Genomic DNA, 26,466 nt, shown 5'->3' with positions numbered 1-26,466 from the left:
CAAACTAGAATGCTATTTGGCCCTACACAGAGAGTACACAGTGGCAGAATACCTGACCACTGTGACTGACCCAAAATTAAGGAAAGCTTTGACTATGTACAGACTCAGTGAGCATAGCCTTGCTATTGAGAAAGGCCGCCGCAGGCAGACATGGCTCTCAAGAGAAGACAGGCTATGTGCTCACTGCCCACAAAATGAGGTGGAAACTGAGCTGCACTTCCTAACCTCCTGCCCAATGTATGACCATATTAGAGAGACATATTTCCCTCAGATTACACAGATCCAAAGATTACGAAAACAAATCCAATTTTGATACACAGATCCAAAGAATTCGAAAACAAATCCAATTTTGATAAACTCCCATATCTACTGGGTGAAAGTGAGCATAGCCTTGCTATTGAGAAAGGCCGCCGCAGGCAGACATGGCTCTCAAGAGAAGACAGGCTATGTGCTCACTGCCCACAAAATGAGGTGGAAACAGAGCTGAGAGAGAGGGAGAGATGATAGAGAGAGGGAGAGATGATAGAGAGGGAGAGATGAGAGAGAGAGAGAACAATGATAGAGAGAGAGAGATGAGAGAGAGAGAGAACAATGATAGAGAGAGAGATGAGAGAGAGAGAGAACAATGATAGAGAGAGAGATGAGAGAGAGAGAGAACAATGATAGAGAGAGAGATGAGAGAGAGAGAGAACAATGATAGAGAGAGAGAGATGAGAGAGAGAGAGAACAATGATAGAGAGAGAGAGATGAGAGAGAGAGAGAACAATGATAGAGAGAGAGAACAATGATAGAGAGAGAGAACAATGATAGAGAGAGAGAACAATGATAGAGAGAGAGAGATGAGAGAGAGAGAGAACAATGATAGAGAGAGAGAGAGAGAACAATGATAGAGAGAGGAGAGAGAGAGAGAGAACAATGATAGAGAGAAGAGAGATGAGAGAGAGAGAGAACAATGATAGAGAGAGAGAGATGAGAGAGAGAGAGAACAATGATAGAGAGAGAGAGATGAGAGAGAGAGAGAACAATGATAGAGAGAGAGAGGAGAGAGAGAGAGAGAACAATGATAGAGAGAGAGAGATGAGAGAGAGAGAGAACAATGATAGAGGAGAGAGAGATGAGAGAGAGAGAGAACAATGATAGAGAGAGAGAGATGAGAGAGAGAGAGAACAATGATAGAGAGAGAGAGATGAGAGAGAGAGAGAACAATGATAGAGAGAGAGAGATGAGAGAGAGAGAGAACAATGATAGAGAGAGAGGGAGAATGATAGAGGAGAGGAGAGAGAGAACAATGATAGAGAGAGAGAGATGAGAGAGAGAGAGAACAATGATAGAGAGAGAGAGATGAGAGAGAGAGAGAACAATGATAGAGAGAGAGAGATGAGAGAGAGAGAGAACAATGATAGAGAGAGAGAGATGAGAGAGAGAGAGAGAACAATGATAGAGAGAGATGATAGAGAGAGAGAACAATGATAGAGAGAGATGATAGAGAGAGAGAGAACAATGATAGAGAGAGAGAGAACAATGATAGAGAGATGATAGAGAGAGAGAGAGAACAATGATAGAGAGATGATAGAGAGAGGAGAGAGAGAACAATGATAGAGAGAGATGATAGAGAGAGAGAGAGAGAACAATGATAGAGAGAGATGATAGAGAGAGAGAGAGAGAACAATGATAGAGAGAGATGATAGAGAGAGAGAGAACAATGATAGAGAGAGATGATAGAGAGAGAGAGAGAGAACAATGATAGAGAGAGATGATAGAGAGAGAGAACAATGATAGAGAGAGATGATAGAGAGAGAGAGAGAACAATGATAGAGAGAGATGATAGAGAGAGAGAACAATGATAGAGAGAGAGAACAATGATAGAGAGATGATAGAGAGAGAGATGATAGAGAGAGAGAACAATGATAGAGAGAGATGAGAGAGAGAGAGAGAGAACAATGATAGAGAGAGAGATGATATAGAGAGAGAGATGATAGAGAGAGATGATAGAGAGAGAGAGAACAATGATAGAGAGAGAGAGAACAATGATAGAGAGAGATGATAGAGAGAGAACAATGATAGAGAGAGATGATAGAGAGAGAGAGAGAAAACAATGATAGAGAGAGATGATAGAGAGAGAGAGAACAATGATAGAGAGAGATGATAGAGAGAGAGAGAGAGAACAATGATAGAGAGAGATGATAGAGAGAGAGAACAATGATAGAGAGAGAGAACAATGATAGAGAGATGATAGAGAGAGAGAGAGATGATAGAGAGAGAGAGATGATAGAGAGAGAGATGATAGAGAGAGAGAACAATGATAGAGAGATGATAGAGAGAGAGAGAGAGAACAATGATAGAGAGAGATGATAGAGAGAGAGAGAGAGAACAATGATAGAGAGATGATAGAGAGAGAGAGAGAGAACAATGATAGAGAGAGATGATAGAGAGAGAGAGAGAGAACAATGATAGAGAGAGATGAGAGAGAGAGAGAGAGAGAACAATGATAGAGAGAGATGATAGAGAGAGAGAGAACAATGATAGAGAGAGAGATGATAGAGAGAGAGATGATAGAGAGAGAGAGAGAGAACAATGATAGAGAGAGATGATAGAGAGAGAGAGAGAACAATGATAGAGAGAGATGATAGAGAGAGAGAGAGAACAATGATAGAGAGATGATAGAGAGAGAGAGAGAACAATGATAGAGAGAGATGATAGAGAGAGAGAGAGAACAATGATAGAGAGAGATGATAGAGAGAGAGAGAGAACAATGATAGAGAGATGATAGAGAGAGAGAGAGAACAATGATAGAGAGATGATAGAGAGAGAGAGAGAACAATGATAGAGAGATGATAGAGAGAGAACAATGATAGAGAGAGATGATAGAGAGAGAGAGAACAATGATAGAGAGAGATGATAGAGAGAGAGAGAACAATGATAGAGAGAGATGATAGAGAGAGAGAGAACAATGATAGAGAGAGGGAGAGATGATAGAGAGAGAGAGAACAATGATAGAGAGAGAACAATGATAGAGAGAGGGAGAGATGATAGAGAGAGAGAACAATGATAGAGAGATGATAGAGAGAGAGAGAGAACAATGATAGAGAGATGATAGAGAGAACAATGATAGAGAGATGATAGAGAGAACAATGATAGAGAGAGATGATAGAGAGAGAGAGAACAATGATAGAGAGAGAGAGAACAATGATAGAGAGAGATGATAGAGAGAGAGAGAACAATGATAGAGAGAGATGATAGAGAGAGAGAGAACAATGATAGAGAACAATGATAGAGAGAGATGATAGAGAGAGAGAGAACAATGATAGAGAGAGATGATAGAGAGAGAGAGAACAATGATAGAGAGAGATGATAGAGAGAGAGAGAACAATGATAGAGAGATGATAGAGAGAGAGAACAATGATAGAGAGATGATAGAGAGAGAGAGAACAATGATAGAGAGATGATAGAGAGAGAGAGAACAATGATAGAGAGATGATAGAGAGAGAGAGAACAATGAGAGAGAGATGATAGAGAGAGAGAGAACAATGAGAGAGAGATGATAGAGAGAGAGAGAGATGATAGAGAGAGAGAGAGATGATAGAGAGAGAACAATGATAGAGAGAGAGAGATGATAGAGAGAGAACAATGATAGAGAGAGAGAGAACAATGATAGAGAGAGAGAGATGATAGAGAGAGAACAATGATAGAGAGAGAGATGAGAGAGAAAGATGATAGAGAGAGAGAGATGAGAGAGAAAGATGATAGAGAGAGAGAGAACGATGATAGAGAGATGATAGAGAGCGAGAGAACGATGATAGAGAGATGATAGAGAGCGAGAGCGAGGAGAACAATATAAGAGCAATGGAAGAAGTGAGTTGAAACCCAGAAGGAGGTTGTGTGATGGAAGGGGGTGTAAATGAGGAGGTGGAGACAGAATTGGCAGTAAGAGAGGAGAAGAGAGAGGTGGAGACAGAGCGAAGAGAGAGAGAAGTGGCAGTAAGAGAGGTGAAGAGGGAGGTGGAGACAGAGCGAAGAGAGAGAGAAGTGGCAGTAAGAGAGGTGAAGAGGGAGGTGGAGACAGAGCGAAGAGAGAGAGAAGTGGCAGTAAGAGAGGAGAAGAGGGAGGTGGAGACAGAGTGAAGAGAGAGAGAAGGCCGCTGCTGGCTGAGTGCATAAGGCAGATGAGCTGTTTGCTCTGGGGTTTGTAATATTAACAAATCTGATACCAGTAATCTGCTTTACAGAACACAGAAATACACTGACAAAATAGTCCCCTGAAAACAGAAATCTGGCAGGGGCCCGTGTTGGACGATTACATGTTCCTCTACTTCCTCTCCCGCCTTTCTCTCTCCGAGCCTTTTGCTCAACAAAGCTTTCTTCCATTTAGCGTTGTCGTACAAACACTATGACTCCCACGTCTTACACCAGGAAAATTGGAAGACAAAGCGCGGGTGAAAATGACAGACTAATTGTAGTAATTGACAGTGAATGGGTACAGTAGGTGTAGTGGTAACAAGGGCGTGCAGCAGTCGGGCGGGGAGGGAGGATAGGATGAAGCTTAGACAGATGTTTTCAGTAATACCATTAGATAATCCTTTAAATCCACCAAAAACAAGATCATTACTGCTGGGTCTATTTCTGGGAAGGCATCTCATCTATTTGTTCTGGCAGGTTCTCAAACAGCCTGGGCCCGGGTCATTATGTAAAAGACTACAGCTTCATCAACATACAGACCCTCTAAACTGCACAGCACCACATTCTGAAAGGCTCTTGAATCCAATTTAAAAAACGAAACAAAAACAAAATGATATGGCAACCGTTATGGGAATCCAATATTGTTGAACAGAGCTGGGAGAACCCTTGTATGCCTTAATCTCATCTATAGAGAGCTTTAAAATAATGCAGACAATATATCTTATCATGTGGGTTATCAGATCGCAGAACGACACAAAGGGAGGAACCAGGGGACAACACAGTGGGACCTGGGATGGATGAGGGGACATTAAAGGCTTTTTAGCTATGTTGCAGAGGGGAATATAGGGTTTGATGGAATCTGATCTGAGGTCAGTCACTAGACTAACCACTCTGATAGGATAAATCACGCACGCACGCACACACACTCAGTATGGTACTGCAATTCAAATCCCCATGCCTAAAAGGACTATGTACAAGTGTGAGACAAAATGATTACAAAGAGCTATCGCTGTAGTAATTGATAGTATTATTCTATCTCTCCCTCTTCCTGCAACCTTCCTCTCATCTGTCACTCTGTTCCTTCCAGTCATATGACAATCTCTGTCCTGTTCATTTCAACAACAACTTGTTTTGGCTCCTCTCCTCCTCCTCTATTCCCTCCCCCTCTCAACATGTGTCATTCTCTCAGCTCTCAATCCTTGGCATGGTCCACCACCAAGCTGCTTTCTAGATCTACTGACATTCTACTGGAATATTCTACTCTACCCTCCCCTGTTAAGCATTACACTATTTTTCTCCCTCCTCCCATAAGGTCATCCCTTCACCTTTGCTCCCCACTTCTCCTTCACACTCTCTCCTTCAGAGCACAGGGCAGATGTTGGTTGGTGGTTGAAGATATCCCTCTAGTGGTGTGGGGGCTGTGCTTTGGCAAAGTGGGTGGGGTTATATCCTTCCTGTTTGGCCTGTCCGGGGGTGTCCTCGGATGGGGCCACAGTGTCTCCTGACCCTTCCTGTCTCAGCCTCCAGTATTTATGCTGCAGTAGTTTATGTGTCGGGGGGCTAGGGTCAGTTTGTTATATCTGGAGTACTTCTCCTGTCCTATTCGGTGTCCTGTGTGAATCTAAGTGTGCGTTCTCTAATTCTCTCCTTCTCTCTTTCTTTCTCTCTCTCGGAGGACCTGAGCCCTAGGACCATGCCCCAGGACTACCTGACATGATGACTCCTTGCTGTCCCCGGTCCATCTGACCGTGCTGCTGCTCCAGTTTCAACTGTTCTGCCTTATTATTATACGACCATGCTGGTCATTTATGAACATTTGAACATCTTGTTCATGTTCTGTTATAATCTCCACCCGGCCCAGCCAGAAGAGGACTGGCCACCCCATATAGCCTGGTTCCTCTCTAGGTTTCTTCCTAGGTTTTGCCTTTCTAGGGAGTTTTTCCTAGCCACCGTGCTTCTACACCTGCATTGCTTGCTGTTTGGGGTTTTAGGCTGGGTTTCTGTACAGCACTTTGAGATATCTGCTGATGTACGAAGGGCTATATAAATAAATTTGATTTGATGTGTAGCTAACCTTCCTTTTCAAAGCAGGAAGCCATGCTACAAATGGTTCACTAGCTCCTACAATAGCCTCTCCACTTTACATGTGGACACTCCTGAATCTGTTCTGTTCACATTCAGTTCAGGTATACACTGAGTGAACAAAACATACACTGTTCAAAGGCACTTAAAATATTTATCTGAATTCACTCTCTGAATGGCAAACATACACAATCCATGTCTCAACTTTCTCAAGACGTAAAACTCCTTTAACCTGTCTCCTCCCCTTCATCTACACTGATTGAAGTGGATTTAATTTTATTTATTTATTTAACTAGGCAAGTCAGTTAAGATCAAATTCTTATTTACAATGACGGCCTAGGAACAGTGGGCTAACTGCCTTGTTCAGGGGCAGAACGACAGATGTTTACCTTGTCAGCTCGGGGATTCAATCTAGCAACCTTTCGGTTACTGGCCCAATGCTCTAACCACTAGGCTACCTGACATCAATAAGAGATCATGGTTTTCACCTGGATTCACCTGGTCAGTCTATGTCATGGAAAGACTAGGTGTTCCTAATGTTCTGTAAACTCTGTGTACAACATTAACGTTCAGAGATATTAGGCCTAGTTCAGAGATATTAGGCCTAGTTCAGAGATATTAACATTCTGTTGCAGTGCGTCCATTTTCAACCAATGGTTTCTGAACATGTAAATGCATTGCACTCTGGTTTTCTATTATTTAAAAACAGAATTAGCCCATTTCCATTTCGCTCACATTGAAATGGCTGTCAACTGCCTGCATTCACTCCAAAATAACATCATAAAAGCCCAGAGCTCATTTTTAAATGTGCATGAGAATATGTCCACACATATTCATGTTTCCCTTTGAAATTGCAGGTAATATTATGCATCGCTCTCTGTGTTCAATTATATCTGCATGTGGTGGGTCTGGAATGTACGGCTGGGCCTAAATGAAAGTGACTATGCCTGGTCTGAGTTAGTGATAGAGCAGTGAAATAGGAGAGAGTGGGTAGTGGGATGAAACCTTCCCGAGCAGAGCACTGACCACTCCATATCTCTCACACACACAATGCTGGCCAGACAGATGGACGGACGGAAGGACGGGGAACTTTATTTCATTACGTAAATAACCAAGAGCAAGTGAAAACCACTCCCTCTGTCTCCCACTGTAATTACATACTGTAGTGTTCAGTGCATCTCAACTTTCTGTCCTCAGCTGCTCACTTGCTCATATTTCATTTAGGCACCGCCCCTAAATGAAACCCTATTCCCTTTATAGGGCACTACATATGACCAAGTTCCATAGGGCCCTGGACAAAAGTAGTGCACTATAGGGTATAGCTTACCATTTGGGATGCACCCAGGCAGTGTGAAGGAGAGAAAGGGCAGACCGCCAGCCTTTCGGTCTCTCTATAAAGCCCATCAACTTGTCCCCCTGGACATAGACAGCCGGGAGGGATGACGGCAAAGTCTATATGATGCTTTATCTTTGGAGTGCATCGACTGTATCTTCCAGACAGGTCAAGCAATTTCCCAGGTGTCTTCAAAGGCATTATATGAGAGCCAGTACATCACCAGCAGCCATCCTCCAGGCAGAGTTGTGATTTAGGTTGGCCAATATAACAAGAGTGATCTATAGGTCGTGGTTCTCCAGGGTTGTGATGACTGGGATATGGGACAAAGAGGCACACAGGTGTGGGAGGATCTCTTTCCACCTCGTAATGTTAAGCACTCAAGAGACTTCTCACTAAACCTGAAATAGCACTGGTAAACTATCTGGTCGTTGGGAGGGGAGTGGGTCGGACATACTGCAGCTGTCTGGTCCACCGCATCCGTCTGGTCCACCGCATCCGTCTGGTCCACCGCATCCGTCTGGTCCACCGCATCCGTCTGGTCCACCGCATCCGTCTGGTCCACCGCATCCGTCTGGTCCACCGCATCCGTCTGGTCCACCGCATCCGTCTGGTCCACTGCATGCGTCTGGTCCACTGCATGCGTCTGGTCCACCGCATCCGTCTGGTCCACCGCATCCGTCTGGTCCACCGCATGCGTCTGGTCCACCGTAGCTGTCTGGTCCACTGCATCCGTCTGGTCCACTGCATGCGTCTGGTCCACTGCATGCGTCTGGTCCACTGCATGCGTCTGGTCCACTGCATGCGTCTGGTCCACTGTAGCTGTCTGGTCCACCGCATCCGTCTGGTCCACCGCAGCTGTCTGGCCCACCGCATCCGTCTGGCCCACCGCAGCTGTCTGGCCCACCGCAGCTGTCTGGCCCACCGCAGCTGTCTGGTCCACCGCATCCGTCTGGTCCACTGCATCCGTCTGGTCCACCGCATGCGTCTGGCCCACCTCAGCTGTCTGGCCCACCGCATGCGTCTGGCCCACCGCTGGTCCACCGCATGCGTCTGGTCCACCGCATGCGTCTGGTCCACCGCATCCGTCTGGTCCACCGCATCCGTCTGGTCCACCGCATCCGTCTGGTCCACCGCATCCGTCTGGTCCACCGCATCCGTCTGGTCCACCGCATCCGTCTGGTCCACCGCATCCGTCTGGTCCACCGCATCCGTCTGGTCCACCGCATCAGTCTGGTCCACCGCATCCGTCTGGTCCACCGCATCCGTCTGGTCCACCGCATCCGTCTGGTCCACCGCATCCGTCTGGTCCACCGCATCCGTCTGGCCCAGTGCATCCGTCTGGCCCAGTGCATCCGTCTGGCCCACTGCATCCGTCTGGCCCACCGCAGCTGTCCGGCCCACTGTAGCTGTCCGGCCCACTGCATCCGTCTGGTCCACTGTAGCTGTCTGGTTCACTGTTGCTGTCCGGTCCACTGCATCCGTCTGGTCCACTGTAGCTGTCTGGTTCACTGTTGCTGTCCGGTCCACTGTAGCCTTCCGGCCCACTGTAGCCGTCTGGCCCACTGTAGCCGTCTGGCCCACTGTAGCCGTCTGGCCCACTGTAGCCGTCTGGCCCACTGTAGCGGTCTGGTCCAGGTGTGTCTGGATGTTTGTGTCTTACTGTCTCCTCTTAGAGTCCTGAGACAGATGTGGTTGGAATTTAGGAGGATAGTGAGGGGGCTGCCAAGCAGGAGAGCTCATTAGTCAGAGAGATGCCCTGTGTGTGTGTGTGTGTGTGTATGCGCGCGTGTGTAAAATGGGGGCCCTGCTGCTCTCTACACCCAGTGTGAGCTTCTTATGTAATTGGTGGGGACAGAAGGCCGGGACACACTGTCACACCCGGGCTCCCGCTACCTACTGCTCAGCTGTGGTGTGGGAGGAATGGAGAGGCTGGGGGGCGAGTGGTGAGGCAAGGACAAGGAGGCTCCTGCCAGTCTTCCTCTATGGAGGCAGGGCTGACATTTACCAAGGAATGCTGTGGGCCGAGGTCGCTTCTGCTGCTCACACACGTTACTGCAGACTGAAATGAATGAAAGTATGTTAAATGAATCTGTCCCAGGATGAGGTCCAGAGGGATGATGGAGAGTGACCAGAAAGGTCTGAGACAGCAGGGGCTCTCTGTGTTTATGTGTGTGTGTGCGAGAGAGAGAAATAAGGCTCTGATCTCCCATTTCATTCATTCTGCTGCCATGGACACCGTGGCAGGTCAATCACTGCCTGTGTTTCATCTGACATGACATTCAACTGATGAGGCTGTTGATCTAAGTGGCGTGCTGACATGAAAATAGACAGAATATCTAACCACTACATTTATTACAAATCATTCTCCTGGGCCAGCACCGTGACAAATCTATATTTGAAAAGCCGAAATATACAAATGACCTCCTCTGTGATTCATACTGTGAACACAGTTGTGTGTGTGAGTGTATGAGTCATTGAATAGGGCCCTCTGTTACATAATGCTCTCATGTCATGTACCTTCACCCCCAAGTACAAGATCCTAGTTATGTCACAAGTCAATATCTCTCTGTGTGGAGGAGAGGTCCATCTCTCCCTTGCCAGAGAGCCGATGACAGAGGACATTAAAATGTTACTGCCACCCCCCCATCCCTGTATTTCCCTGCCTGCCTCCCTCTGCTCCCTCCCTACTTCGCTCTCCTTCCCAGTCTCCAGGATTAGGCCATGGATGACTGGGATGGCGACAACACAAGCCCTGGCTCTCCACTCCCAGAACAGTAAATATTAAAAGGAAGTTCATCAAAGTATCATTCAAGGCTGCGGTGAAGATAGCTGGTGTGGCAATGAAGGCAATGAAACATATGGCGGGATGACAACACACACCATCGTCCACCTGTCCAAGTTAGGGATTCTTTCTATTGTTCTGATCAATTTTTCCTCAGCTGTGTTCATATCTGTCTGTTTACTTGTTGTGAAAGTTGAGTTATGTCTTAAGTCTCTTTGAATGGCTTTATCAGTTATCAAGAGAGCTGCTGCACCAAATGGCACCCTAGTCCCTACATAGTGTCCTATGGGCTCTGGTCAAAAGTAGTGCACTATTTAGGGCCCTGGTCAAAAGTAGTACACTATTTAGGGCCCTGGTCAAAAGTAGTACACTATTTAGGGCCCTGGTCAAAAGTAGCGCACTATTTAGGGAATAGAGTGCCATTTGGGATGCAACCCGTGCGTAGCTGTATTACAGGCAAGCAGAGGATACAGTGTGAAGTCAGAGCGTGCCTCTTCAACTGGAGCCATTACAGCAGACCTTTACAAGGTTTACTAAGTTCTTTGTGGGCCTATCAAAGCCTCTTTAAAGAACAGAAGCAGGCCTGCTTGTGGGAGACATTCTAAATGGTCAGTGGAAGCGTGGTGCAGTCTCTCTACTTCTCTGTGGGAGAGAGTATGCTTACAGGTGCCTGTGTGGAACAGATAGCCACATATTCTAAGTAGGAGCCAATTCTCTATTGGTAGGCCTGAGTGTGGCTATACAGACATATACTGTATTGTTGAAAATGAGAGCAGCTTATACAGGCCTAGTATTGTCTTTGTTTCAGTGTGAGTCCATGTAAGTACATTGCTTATTTTCTGAGCACCTCTGTCCCCTTGTGTAGGTGTTCTCTCTGGCTGTATGTGAGCACTGAGCACTGTGTCTACGTACTGGAGGAGCCAGTCTCTGCCTATTGCGCACACGTGTGTCTGTGTCCTTGTGTGTGTGTATGCACCTGTGTGTGTGTGCACCTGTGTGTGTGTGTGCACCTGTGTGCGTGCGTTCCCCTCCACAGTTGATGTGTATTAACTGACTGCATGGGCTAGAATTCAGAGCAGCTTGCTCTCATTAGGACTTATAGCTGTCCATCCCACCCAAGCTCCTTACCCACAGCTTAGCCCCTTCATCCCCGCACTGACATGGACCTCAGCCCGGGCCACTCCCCAGTCCCCACACCACACACGGACTGCCTGGCGATCACAGTGGGTGAGATGGAGCCAGGCTCTTACTAGTCACTAAACATTTACATCTGACAGAACCCTCTGCTGACCCCACAGAACAAGAAGGGTGAGTAGAGGTCACATACAGCATGGTGACCAGGGACAATCCCTCTGTAGCTAGATCCCCTATTCAGGGGCCAAGCCCATTCTCTAGATGTACTGCCTTCATGTAACACTTGTAACAGCCTGATCATTGGGACACAGTGAAATACTGTGACCTGGGAGTCAAATGAGGCTGCTGATTTATTTATATAGAAAGAAGAGAAGAACCAAACAACAACGACTGGTGACAGAGGAAACTGCTCCCTCGTCTGTAGGATCTGGATTGGGTGAGACATGCAGGAGAGAAGGGGGAGGAAGAGGTGTGAGGGAGGTGAGGAAGACAATTATCTGCCGTTAATTGCGCTCATTAGCTGAAATGGGCTGAGATGGTCGAAGGTGATGGGGTGTCATTCATTTAGAGGACTCTGGGATGGACACAGTATATAAGGGGTTGGTTTAAGCCCAGATACGAGAGAGAGGCAGTTGTTCTACTGATAGCAGCGCTGCTGATAAGACATGGCCCCTATCGCCACCACTCTCTCTCTGCCTCGCTCACTCAATCCCCATTCGCCTCGTAGCCAGAGAGAGAGGAGGGGAGACGGCAGGGAGTGAAGGAGAGATTAGACAGAATGAATGAGAAAGGCGTGGCACTAGTGGGGCGATGGAGAGGGGTTAAAAGGAAAGGGGGGACTGGGTAGAGGAGGCGGAGGAGAGCAGAACATTGAGGGAAGAGAGGGACAGGGAGAAAGGCGTGGCACTAGGCCATGGAGAGGGGTTAAAAGGAAAGGGGGGACTGGGTAGAGGAGGAGGAGGAGGAGGAGAGCAGAACATTGAGGGAAGAGAGGGACAGGGAGAAAGGCGTGGCACTAGGCGATGGAGAGGGGTTAAAAGGAAAGGGGGGACTGGGTAGAGGAGGAGGAGGAGAGCAGAACATTGAGGGAAGAGAGGGACAGGGAGAAAGTCAAAGCTTTCAGCCCTGTTCCTGTTTCTCAACTGTGGTATGACAGGCATGGCTTCATATGAGGACACCAAGAACAACGTTTCCGGTCTGAAATCTAATATGTGCTCTGACTGAAAACCATGCGGAAGCTTCCCTTCCCTAGCTCGCTATCCTTCACTTCTATCAACTAACCTCATTAGTATTGAACATACTGTTCACCTAGGAAAGGAATCCACTTTGGATGTGGAGTGATGCAGCAATCTTCTTAGAGAACCCTTACAGTCGTCCCAGCAGAGAGAGAGAGGCAGAGAGGGGTGGAATGAGAAGATGAAGGAAACAACACACAGAGCTCCTCTTTCAACAATTTAAATACATGTTTTAGGTCTACATTAAAGTGGATTACTGCTTTTGTTATGAACAATTTATCAATGTTGCACAAACTTGTTAAGGCACGACGTAGGCCAAAGCTCAGTGTATACAAGACAAATGATTAAAACCACTGATGCCGAGGAACTCCAAACTGTGGGAATGTTTGTGCTCCAGCATCAGTTTGTGTGAGTGTGTCTGTGTGATGGAGTGTTTGTGTGCAATAAGGGCCTATGCAGACTGTAGCGAGATGTAATTAACAAGAATAATGGCTGTGCTCTCCTCCAACCGTGAATGAGTGAAGTGTTGATAGCCGCTCGGTCCGCGGAGGAAATCGTGTCTAATGTTCTGCTGAGGCACAGATATGAGCTGGCTGCGGCGGGTAGGGAATGATGATAACACTGGCTGGCTTAATGACTAGAGAGTGGCCATGCCGGCTCAAGTTCACACTTCACAGATCAACTTCAACTTTAGCAAGGATGACGACTGCTCACCCACCTACCCACCTAAAACCACCAAAACTTCCACACAACAAAGTGAAGGGGGTCTGTTTCAGGGAGAAGCATCAATGTTTTTAGCTAACAACAAATGGATAAAATGATCAGTTTTATTTTTTAAATGAGGATGAGTGATACTTGCACTTGCCATTAAACACACCAGTGAGTGGTGCGAGTGTGAGCTGTACCTACCTCTCGATGATGTCAGCGATGACACAGGCAAACATCTGCAGGCCCTCCGGTAGCTGCAGGGCCACTGTGAACAGAGAGACAGACACAGTCAGCGGTAAGGTTAAGTGGACAACCACGTTATTTAATACATCCTCGACAGCATATACACCTATCTCGCTGCTTATGTTACCCCTGCAGAGTGCTTCACTGAGACAGAAGGTAGCTGACATTTCAAGGTAATTTTCTCCCATCCATTGCATTACTGTTGTCGTATCTTACAGAGTGATGCACTACAGGAAATGGAAGTGTATCAGCACTGCCTTCACACTTCCCTTCTTCTCCTAGCAATCCATTAGTCACCTTTTCTCCACCTGTCTCTCTCAATGACAGCCAATAGCTTCATGAGTCACAGTCACACACACACACACGCGCACACACACACACACACACAAATATCCCTCTCACCATGCAGACCGCTATGCATGTGGAAACTTGGTGCTTCTTCTCATGCGGCATTAAGAGAGCATGGAGAAATGGATCAAATCGCTGTGAAATGGGAATCAAGCAATCACACAAAGGAAGGATTGGTCCTGCTGCTGATGTGAAGGGCTGAGGGCAGCGTGTGTTTCCGGTAGGAACTTCTCTGAGTGTGACACCAGCTATGACGAATCAATGGGAAATGCTTTCATCAGGAGGTTGACTCACTGCCAGAGTTGAGACGCAAAATATCACACCTCTGAATGATGCCAACAACTTTATAGAAACAAAATGCTCAAACAAAAGGCATGCTCTCTCAAAATGAAGTCTCACCCAATTTCCTTTTATTGTTGAGAATGTGCATGATTTAGGTTCATCTTGAATGTAAACATTAAATAAACATAATGACGTCTCAGACGTAACACAAATATTGCTGATGTAGAGATCTAGATGATAGGATATGAAGAAACAGCTACTCTTAGTCACATCAAGTCCTTGCCTCATCCTTGCGCAAATTGCTTATCCAGAGCTGTTGTCTTGGTAACAGACTGATGTCCTCATGTTGGCGTGGTTACATATTGTGCTATGCATACTTATGTAAAGTCCTTAGCATGAATTAACATTTAGCCTTTCTTTACTGAAATGCGAATATATCACAGTGTGATATTTCAGACTTGTATACAAGCCGTCCGTCCACTGTACTCTGCTTCACAAATCCCCTTTGATTCGATGTCATTTGCAGTAATTGAAGGAAAACTTTCAATGTATTCCTGCATCAAAGGTAACCCACTCTCCATTCACAGCGCATACTAAGATCAGTGGGCTGGATCTAGCAGACTCATGGAGCTCAGCACAGTGTCTGGAGGGACTGTCTGGAGGGTGTGATTAAATTCACTTTAGATAAAGCAGGAAGAGAGTGTTGACAATGTTTCCCTGTCAGACAGACCCTGTCACACATCACCTTGATAAACCACGTGACTACAGCGAATTGACACTTAGACTGCAGTATTGATAAATATTTCATTAGGTCCATGTTCACATATTGCAGTGGGTTCCTACAGCAAAGAGAAAACAACAAAAACAGGACTGTAGGCAACACTGAACAATAAAAGATAGCCTCGGAAAAATAAAAAGCACACTGAGCGAAGGAAAGGATATGCCTGAAGTGTGATGGATGGAGGAGGGAGGAGAGGAGTGTGTCTTTCTGATGAAAGGTTAAGGGGTCACTGTGCACCATGTAGCCAGACAGAGACAGGTCATTACCTGAGTTTACTAACCAAGAAAGGTTTCTAAGTCTCACCACAGCCCTGCCTGACAGAAACCAAGAGCTCTCTCTCCATCTGCTCTCACTGCTAAAGGTGCTGCACAGGCTCTGCACAAGGGTTTAGAAGCATTTGTGTGTGTGTGTGTGTGTGTGTACACATGTGAGCTGAAAAGTCATGAATGTCACAGGAGCATTAACACAAATCAAATGTAAAAGATGCTTGTGTGTTTGCCATTCACCTCACCCCCCACTCACACGTACCAACCGGTGCATATGATAGTCTGTGTTTGGTTTGAGTGTCAGCCTGTCAGCCAGTCAGCCAGTCAGCCAGTGCACGGTCTGCTGTCATGTGTCATAAGGAGAAACATCTTGCACGTGCAGAGGGAAATAAAATGACTCTGTACATTTAGCTGGAGAGACACTCTGCACTTGTGGCTGTACTGCCTGGCAGAAAGGGATGTTTCTGTCTGGGACTGGCCGGTGCATCTGTTTGTTCACATTCTGTACTTCTTCAGCGTAGTCGTTAGGGTTACACTATACTGTGGGGCACACCGTGTGCACTTAGAGCTGTGCTGCTGCAGAAAACACTTCCACCTCTGTCTGCACTTAGAGCTGTGCTGCTGCAGAAAACACTTCCACCTCTGTCTGCACTTAGTGTCTGGCTGCTCTAATGAAGCTTCTCCCAGACTTCACTTTCTTAAACATTCCCAAAAAACATCTGTACAATTCTGTAGATGTAAAATGGAAAGAATTCTGAGGCGTTAAACGAGAAGACCAGAGGGAAATCATGAGTCTCTGCAAGTGCTACTGCTAACCTTTTGATTATTTGCGATGCTGTTGTGTCTCTTCTGAGAGAAACAGTTCTCGGTGTTTGTTTCGCAGCCCCGAGGGAAACATTTTCATGGTTCCTCCAGACAAACAAGGTTGTTTGGTCTCTCTGTTCAGTTTGCCCTGCCTCTGTTTCCTGCCTTCCACTTTCACAGGTACAATTCAGTGTGCAAGGATGAACAACTGTCGTGAGAAAGAGACGATTGCAGGCACGGAAATTTAGCACACAGGAAACACCTAGATGAAAAACAAGGACAACAGAGAGGAATTGAGGTATGATAAAGAATGCGATCAGTTAAACTATGGCTGTATTATTTAACAATAACGAATGAAATATAATAATTTGGTTGCTGTTAATATTTGTCCTATTTCATTGGAAAAGTGTTTTTTGCACATCACAACTCCCCCTGAGACAACCTGAGAGTGGGGTCACGGCTAGGGTCAGCCATTATCAACGGCAACCCTGGATCAATTAGGGTTAAGTGCCTTGCTCAAGAGCACATCGACATATTTTTCACCTTGATGGCTCAGGGATTCTAGCTAACAACCTTTCGGTTACTGGCCCAAATCTCTAACCAATAGGCTACCTGAAGTCCAACATGATGTTGCTCCTGCAAAATGTCCTACAGTGCATCCGGAAAGTAATCAGATCCCTTGACTTTCCCCACATTTTGTTACGTTACAGCATCCCCACAGCATGATGCTGCCACCCCCATGCTCCATAGGGATGGTGCCAGGTTTCATCCAGACATGATGCTTGGCATTCAGGAAAAAAGAGTTCAATATTGGTTTCATCAGACCAGACAATCTTGTTTCTCATGGTCAGAGCCCTTTGGGTGCCTTTTGGCAAACTCCAACTGCATTTTACTGAGGAGTGGATTCCTTCTGGCCACTCTACCATAAAGACCTGATTGGTAGAGTGCTGCAGAGATGGTTGTCCTTCAGGAAGGTTCTCTAAGCCTACACAGAGGAACTCTGTCAGAGTGACCATCGGGTTCTTGGTCATGTTCCTGACCAAGGGCCTTCTCCTCTGATTGTTCAGTTTGGCCAGGCAGTCAGCTCTAGGAACAGTCTTGGTGGTTCCAAACTTCTTCCATTTAATAATGATGGAGGCCAATTTGTTCTTGGGAACCTTCAATGCTGCAGAAATGTTTTGGTACCCTTCCCCAGATTTGTGACTCAACACAATCCTATCTCGGAGCTCTATGGACAATTCTTCAACCTCATGGCTTTGTTTTTGCACTGACATGCACTGTCAACTGCACTATATAGACCGGTGTGTTCCTTTCCAAATCATGTCCAATCAATTGAATTCTGAATTCTGTTCATGAAAATAGTCTGAATGTCAATTGTCAAATCTGAAATATCTGACGTTTCTCAGGAGCTATCGTAACTTTCCAGAACCAAATGTATGCTAACTTAGCTGTTGCATCGGTTCACACTCAACAATTGAGGCTGGGCAGTAAAAACAATGGTGTTTGCTTGCTTAATTTCATTCCATTCCAACAGGAAGTGAAAAGACCAAAAAACAAAGAGGCCAATTCAACTGAGAATGAACAAGAGAGGCTGAGTGAAAGGGGTTCAAAGCCCAGGCAGAAACAGATGGACTCAGAGGGAGATGGAGGGAGAGGGAGAGGGGTAGAGTGCAACAGAGTCGATAAGGTGATCTTTGGCCCTGCAAGCCCAGAGAGAGAGAAAGCTCTCTAATGAAACCAACACAGAACAGACAGAGGCTGAATCCTAAATGCCACCTATCCCCAATAGTGCCTATAGGGCTCTGATCAGAAGTAGTGCACTGTATAGGGAATAGGGGGCCATTGGGGAGGCAGTTCGAGAGACAGGCAGACTGAGTCACAACAAAGCTCATCTCACCCCGACTATGGGGACCAGTCATAGACCACCCCATTCTCCCTGCACACCAAACACCTGTTACTTAGCTAGACTATAAACCCTTTACAGTATGCAACACTTGTTGTTGGCTGTCATTTCCATCAACCATCAACCATCAGTGTTTTGGCATGGCTCTTTCAGTAACATCCGGGTGGATATTGGACTTCAGATTGTTGGCAGATTTGGGTGGATTACTCCCACGTGTCTTTAATTAAGTGAACATGTTTCACACCATACATATTGAATGCTGCTATTCTCTTCATCACTCCCCCTATCCCCCTTCCTCTCCATTCTAGCACTACAGGTGTGATTGTCAGATGGGAGTGCCATCACTGTGACCTGTATGTGTGAGTGCACTGTGCAGTGGGAATGCAGGTACTCAAAGAGTGACAGGGAGAAAGTCGAAAGCTGCAGAGGTGAAAGTGGGGTCCCTCACCCCTCATCACAACCCAATAACACCTCATCACCATCACAACCCAATAACACCTCATCAACATCACAACCCAATAACACCTCATCAACATAACACAAAAACACCTCGCCCCTCATCACCACCACAACCCAATAACAGCTCACCCCCCATCACAACCCAATAACAGCTCACCCCCCTCACAACCCAATAACAGCTCACCCCCCATCACAACCCAATAACAGCTCACCCCCCATCACAACCCAATAACAACTCACCCCCCATCACAACCCAATAACAACTCACCCCCCATCACAACCCAATAACAACTCACCCCCCATCACAACCCAATAACAACTCACCCCCCATCACAACCCAATAACAACTCACCCCCCATCACAACCCAATAACAACTCACCCCCCATCACAACCCAATAACAACTCACCCCCCATCACAACCCAATAACAACTCACCCCCCATCACAACCCAATAACAACTCACCCCCCATCACAACCCAATAACAACTCACCCCCCATCACAACCCAATAACAACTCACCCCCCATCACAACCCAATAACAACTCACCCCCCATCACAACCCAATAACAACTCACCCCCCATCACAACCCAATAACAACTCACCCCTCACCAACATCACAGCAAAATAACACCTCACCAACATACAACCCAATACCACCTCACTATCACAACCCAATAACACCTCACCAACACAACCCAATAACACCTCACCAACACAACCCAATAACACCTCACCATCACAACCCAATAACACCTCACCATCACAACCCAATAACACCTCACCATCACAACCCAATAACACCTCACCATCACAACCCAATAACACCTCACCATCACAACCCAATAACACCTCACCATCACAACCCAATAACACCTCACCATCACAACCCAATAACACCTCACCATCACAACCCAATAACACCTCACCATCACAACCCAATAACACCTCACCATCACAACCCAATAACACCTCGCCATCACAACCCAATAACACCTCACCATCACAACCCAATAACACCTCACCATCACAACCCAATAACACCTCACCATCACAACCCAATAACACCTCACCATCACAACCCAATAACACCTCAACCCCCATCACCATCACAACCCAATAAAACCTCATCCCTCATCAACATCACAACTAGAGGTCGACCGATTAATCGGAATGGCTGATTTCTGGTTTTCATAACACTCGGAAATCTGTATTTTTGGGCGCAGATTTTGCCATAAAAAATCTAAATAAGTGTTTAAAAATAAAAACGGCTCATTGCGAACTAATTTGCCAAATGTTTACGTAATTATGACATAACATTGAAGGTTGTGCAATGTAACAAGAATATTTAGACTCATGGATGCCACCCGTTAGATAAAATACGGAACGGAGTAAACTTTTTGTTTTTGAGGTGATAGTTTCCGGATTTGACATAAGGCTCGTATTTCTGTGTGTTTATTATAGTTTATTATAGTTGTGATTTCTATGATATGATAGAGCAGTCTGACTGAGGGGTGGTAGGCAGCAGCAGGCTTGTAATCGTCAAAGGTATATGGTTTAGAGAGAAATAGTCGATGCGTTATAATTCCTGTAATAACTTGCGGCTGACCTTGAAAGGGGTTCCTTCGTTATTTTACCGTTCATGTCTTCCATAGAGAATGTCTTGATCTACTACAAATAAGGTCTGTGTTTCGTGCTTAAACCGCCTCGGCGTTTTGATACCCGTGTAAATCGCACTAGGATAAGGTAACGTTTGTCAAAATATTTTCATAAATCCACTCTACAAAAAAAAAAAAAAAGATCTTATCTTTGCTTATATTTAGCCAATATTGATCAGAGTTACCTTGTCCTATGGATTTCTACACAGTTACACAGACCTTATTTTAAGTGAATCTAAAAATATCCTATGGAATAAATGAATGAAGGAACCGCTTTTCAGATTTTGGTAGAAGGTGTCATGGGATTTATGACTCGCACTTTGGTAGTCAATTCTTACCATGTCCATTATTAAAATAGGATTTCCTGCATATAGAAATTAAAAAAAAATTATTCAACATTCATCACAGGTAAACTCTATTTTTATTCAAACAGTTGAGAGTATTTGTCTCCTAAGCAGACTCTTCAGTATCATTGTCACTTCAGAGCTGTGTGTGTGTGTGTGTGTTTTACAGATGGCAGAGAAAAGCAGAGCACCAGTGTGGGACTATTACATGGAATTGGCACCAGGGAAAGCAAGGTGTCTTATTTGTGATAAAGATATAAGCATGGGGTCAGCAACAGCTAAATCAAAAAATACCACCAACCTGTGGAATCACATTAAGAACACCCATCCAAAAGCCCATATATATTATATTAAGTTCAAATAAAAGTGTTCATTGTTCATTCAGTATTGTTGCAATTGTCATTATTACAAAAGTGTGTATATACACACACGTTTTAAAAATCGCCCGATTAATCGGTATCGGCTTTTTTTGTCCTCCAATAATCGGTATCGGCGTTGAAAAATTATAATCGGTCGACCTCTAATCACAACCCAATAACACCTTATCAACATCACAACCCAATATTACCTCACCCTCACCCTCATCACCATCACAACCCACTAACACCTCATCAACATCAAAACCCCTCATCAACATCACAACCAAATAACACCACACATCACCCCTCATCACCATCAACACCCAATAACACCTCATCAACATCACAACCCAATAACCCCTCATCACCATCACCATCACCATCACAACCCAATAACCCCTCATCAACTTCACAACCCAATAACCGGGTTGTAGTTATTATAGGAATTATAGGACTATTTCTCTCTATACCATTTGTATTTCATATCCCTTTGACTATTGGATGTTCTTATAGGCACTTTAGTATTGCCAGTGTAACAGTATAGCTTCCGTCCCTCTCCTCGCTCCTCCCTGGGCTCGAACAAGCAACACAACGACAACAGCCACCATCGAAGCTGCGTTACCCATGCAGAGCAAGGGGAACAACTACTAGAAAGCTCAGAGCGAGTGACGTTTGAAACGCTATTAGCGCACGCTAACGAGCTAGCCATTTCACTTCGGTTACACCAGCCTCATCTCGGGAGTTGATAAGCTTGAAGTCATAAACAGCGCAATGCTTGACGCACAACGAGGAGCTGCTGGCAAAACGCACGAAAGTGCTGTTTGAATGAATGTTTACACGCCTGCTTCTGCCTACCACCGCTCAGTCAGATACTTCGATACTATGATTAGTATTATATGCAACGCAGGACACGCTAGATAATATCTAGTAATATCATCAACCATGTGTAGTTAACTAGTGATTATGATTGATGTTTTTTTATAAGATAAGTTTAATGCTAGCTAGCAACTTACCTTGGCTTACTGCATTCGCGTAACAGTCTCCTTGTGGAGTGCAACGAGAGAGAGGCAGGTCGTTGTTGCGTTGGACTAGTTAACTGTAAGGTTGCAAGATTGGATCCCCCGAACTGACAAGGTGAAAATCTGTCGTTCTGCCCCTGAACAAGGCAGTTAACCCTCCGTTCCTAGGCCGTCATTGAAAATAAGAATGTGTTCTTAACTGACTTGCCTAGTTAAATAAAAGTATACAACATTTAAAATAAATAATAATAATAAAAAATTAATATTTTTTTAAAATATTGGCAAATCGGCATCCAAAAATACCGATTGTTATGAAAACTTGAAATAGACCATTCAGCCATTCCGATTAATCGGTCGACCTCTACACCTAACCCCTCATCACCATCACAACCCAACAACACCTCATCACCATCACAACCCCTCACCACAACCCAATAACACCTCACCCCTCATCACCATCACAACCCAATAACACCTCCCCCCTCATCACCATCACAACCCCTCAACACAACCCAATAACACCTCCCCCCTCATCACCATCACAACCCAATAACCCCTCACCACAACCCAATAACCCCTCACCCCTCATCACCATCAAACCAATAACACCTCACCCCTCATCAACATCACAACCCCTCACCCTCATCACAACCCAATAACCCCTCACCCCTCATCAACATCACAACCCAATAACCCCTCTCATCACAATCACAACCCAATAATCCCTCATCACAATCACAACCCAATAACCCCTCTCATCACCATCACAACCCAATAGCAATACATTAGTCAGGAACTGATACACACCTCATTAGTCTTTTCCAGTAAGGTAATAGTGTAAGAAATATATTAACCTTATAGAGTATAGTATCCTAGCCTAATACAATAAATTATCCTAGCCTAATAGATAGTAGAAATGTAATGAATAGGTCTATTCTGCTCTTACCTCTCTTAGACATGGCCTGTCTCACCCGCCAGACTGTCTTGTGGATCTCAAAGTTGTAATTTGCAGGCAGAGCGTGGATAGCCTCCTGTAACTCTGGGTCTTGCAGGATTTCATCAGGAATTTGATTGGCCACCCGCCGCGGTCCTCGCACTAGGGTAAGAATCAAATAATTGTACTGTGGGAGATATTTGACAAACACAGACAAGACAGGAGGCTTCAGATCAAATACAGTGTATGGGCATAGTCTGTTATGATTCTTGGTAATATTTTACATTAAGTTGCTCTTATATACGAGTTGTTACATATTGTTTTAGTAATTGCTTTGAAGTTGCACAATCCCTATTCCTCTTGTATATGCCTAATTACAAAACCACTCACCTCCATATGATATTATAATCCAGTCACTATGACAACAAGTTAATACAATGTTGTTGTAGTTTATATTTTATTTTAGCATAACTAAGAGAAACCTAATGTTAAGCAGGGTTCCCCAACTAGTGGCCCGAGGGCCAAATTTATTTATTTTGGAAATCTGTTCCAAAGTAGTAGCGATATACTGTATGTTATTGTATACAAATGTAAGCAAGGTTTTGAATTATTATGTTTTAGTCAAATAATATATATGTTTGGGCTTCTTATGATCAATTTGCAGTCTACACATAATTTGTAATTATGATTCAGCCCTTGACCATCTGCTCAAGAGAAAATCGGCCTGCGGCTGAATCTAGTTGATGATCCCTGCTGTAAAGGATGCCTCAATAATTATTGGTTATTTATTTAGGTTTAATACAGTGACCTTGTCTGTCAAGTGTGGTCCCGCCAGACTACCTGGCAGGTCACCTCTTTGTCTAATTGCGCATGGGCGAAAGTGTCTGGCTAAACGTTAGTTCCTGGACCTTAAAGATATTTAAAAACGTGTTCTATTATGTTTCATATAATTCGGAAGTTAGCTAGCTAATCACTCTTTTAAACCATTTGAGTCAGCTTTCCTTATTGTTAGCATTAGCTAGTCGCTAGTTGTATCTGCGTCATAATTACTTATTCATGGTGGCAATGTATAATGTTTTTGTTAAAAGCATGTCCCATACACCACGTACTCGGTTATGTATTGTGTGATAGCGTTAATATAAGAGATTCATACTTACCGGTTAGTTTTTTAGCTGGAACGACTTGCGTTTCGACTGTGGGCGCCGCCATGTTTTCAGGGGAGCCAGAAAGGTGCCAGTAATCAATTGCAGAGTGGCATCGTTGCAGGCGGAACAATCGATGTAAGATAATCAGCAGTGCATCGCTCTCTTTTTAAAGTTAATTTGACCTTTATTTAACTAGGCAAGTCAGTTAAGTTCAAATTCTTATTTTCAATGACGGCCTAGGAACAGTGTCTAAACTGCTTTGTTCAGGGGCAGAACGACAGATTTGTACCTTGTCAGCTCGGGGATTCGATTTTGCAACCTTTCGGTTACTAGTCCAACGCTCTAACCACTAGGCTACCTGCCGGTTCTGAATCTCTATATACACGAAATGATAGAAAATGTTGCATTTGTTCAGAATGGAATAGAAAATATATATATATTTTTAATTAACAGTAACCTTCATTCTTAGCAACATTATCAACTCAAACTTTTGTAAGCATACTGTTATCTTCTCTTGCTCCATCAGAAGTTACAGATGTAGGATCTTAATTTGAGCCAATTTGCTACTGCACTACAGGAAAATGATCCTGCAGCAACAGGAAATTAGAATTATTATAATGGACATTATAAAATACATTTTTTCGTTAGGACAAATCAACAAACTTTAGAAGCTCCTTTAAAACTAAAATACACTACACGTTTTAATTTCCTGTCTTGCAGGAACATTTTCAGCAACACAAAGGTGATCAAATTAAGATCCTACATCTGTATGACTAGATCCCATTAATTTTCACCTCCTGTCTGTGCCATTGCTGTTCAGTTAGAATTTGGCTATGAATGAGATAGGGAAGGGACAGAAATGACTCACAAAATATCATGCCTAAAATAATTGAGAGGATTGAGATAGCAGCAGTGAAAATGACACTGCCTTATTTAGCAACATTTCCCATGTTCCCTGTTGCTTTTTTCTTTCTTACAGTGTTGTTGTCTCAAGTGTATGCATCTCTGTAGGCCTACATATACTTTAGTATGTAAAATAGGCCTACAGCAAGCTACATTTCTTGAAAGAAAATGTTTATGACAATTGAAGCCTGCTTGTTGTTGCATTTTCTTCCATGCTATTGAAGTAAGTCTTCCATTAATTGTGTTGCATAGTTGTAGTTCTAAGTAGGGTCACAACCAATTGGTCACAGACATAAATTCAACGTCTATTCCACGTTGGTTCAACGTAATTGTATTGAACAATGTTGATTAAACCAGTGTGTGGCCAGTGGGAAGGTTCATGATCCTGACCAGATACAGTGTTATCTTCTATCTGCAACCATTGTTATGAGTCCTCTTACCATAGCAACAGTAACCATTGAGACTAATTGGCTGTGAAAGTCTCTCCTCCTGGGAAAACTACCATCACAGCCACACTATGGCACAGGGCACCCGCAGCACAGTACACACACACAGCAACACAACACATACAGTACTGTGCTGGTCTCCACCTTCACAGATCTAGCAGCTGGCCATCTGTACCATAGAAGGATCATTCTAATTCTATGGTCTATATTCACCACCCTGAATCTCACTGTGCTCTCTGCCAGGAAAGACATTTCATTCAAATGTTTAGGTAACTTCATATACATTAGGTTTAGGTCATTATACTTGTTGTTGTTTCTATTTCTATTGATTGCCATACACATCCTCCCTAGCCATGTGAAACCATTAACCCATATCTAATTGTATTAGCTCTAATCTTGGAACCTTGAAGCCTGAGATCTTTAAATGTAAATTCTCATGAAATCTTGAATAGGCCTTTTACAGTATTACACCTTAGCTATCAGTAAGAAATATCAATAACACCATTTATTTTCTTCAAATATTAGAAGAAGAACAGTGGGCTGGTACATCCTTATACATTACTTGTATAGTTGAGAAATTGTCCCCATCAATTCATCATGTTTTCAGTAACCACCAACAAGTCCCTATCTGATTTAGGACTAGTGCGCCCTGGGCCAATTGGATGACAGATAAACAGCCATCATCATTAAAGGGTAGGTCTACACTGTGCTCTTACCAAAATATAAAAACGTATAAACTGAGCTACAAATGTTTCCCTGAAAGAGAGAGAGAGATGGCCAAGGAATTGGCACACTAGTGGCCATGGCCACATTTCTAAACCAAATTCCACCATCTCTCAGAGCCTGCAGCAAATGAAGGATCTTACTGATTAGGCTAACAGATTTGAAGAAAATAAGTTATTAAATTGAGTTACATCAATTATTGTGTTTTATTTGACACGGTTCATTTATGTGAATGACATTGCCCTCTAAACACGAAATTGGAATGTATGTAATAATAAGATAATTGTAATGTTTTCCCTTCAAGTGGAGTGCTGAACATTCAGACTTTGCCAACAGACACCGTAGATAACGGAACGAGCCTACATAGAGACGGACCGAGAGGGTGCAGTGATGAGCC

At 44.4% G+C, this 26,466-nt stretch overlaps 1 protein-coding gene across 2 annotated transcripts in view; it reads right to left on the bottom strand.

The window, feature by feature from the left end:
• Positions 1–24,141, bottom strand: part of LOC109904856 (2-(3-amino-3-carboxypropyl)histidine synthase subunit 1) — a 108,395-nt gene extending 84,254 nt beyond the window's left edge. For both annotated transcript variants that reach the window (XM_031790858.1, XM_031790859.1), the window contains exons 1-3: positions 24,010–24,141; positions 22,865–23,014; positions 13,655–13,718 (exon numbers count right to left, since the gene is read on the bottom strand). In XM_031790858.1, the coding sequence (XP_031646718.1) occupies positions 13,655–13,718; positions 22,865–23,014; positions 24,010–24,061 (266 nt within the window). In that variant the 5' untranslated portion in view covers positions 24,062–24,141. The remainder of the gene's footprint in view (positions 1–13,654; positions 13,719–22,864; positions 23,015–24,009) is intronic.
• Positions 24,142–26,466: the final 2,325 nt, after the last annotated feature.

The sequence above is a fragment of the Oncorhynchus kisutch genome, linkage group LG15 (assembly GCF_002021735.2).
Source record: "Oncorhynchus kisutch isolate 150728-3 linkage group LG15, Okis_V2, whole genome shotgun sequence".
Lineage (NCBI taxonomy): Eukaryota > Metazoa > Chordata > Actinopteri > Salmoniformes > Salmonidae > Oncorhynchus > Oncorhynchus kisutch.
The sequence above is the reverse complement of the archived record's forward strand: the minus strand, read 5'-3'. Positions and strand labels throughout refer to the sequence as shown.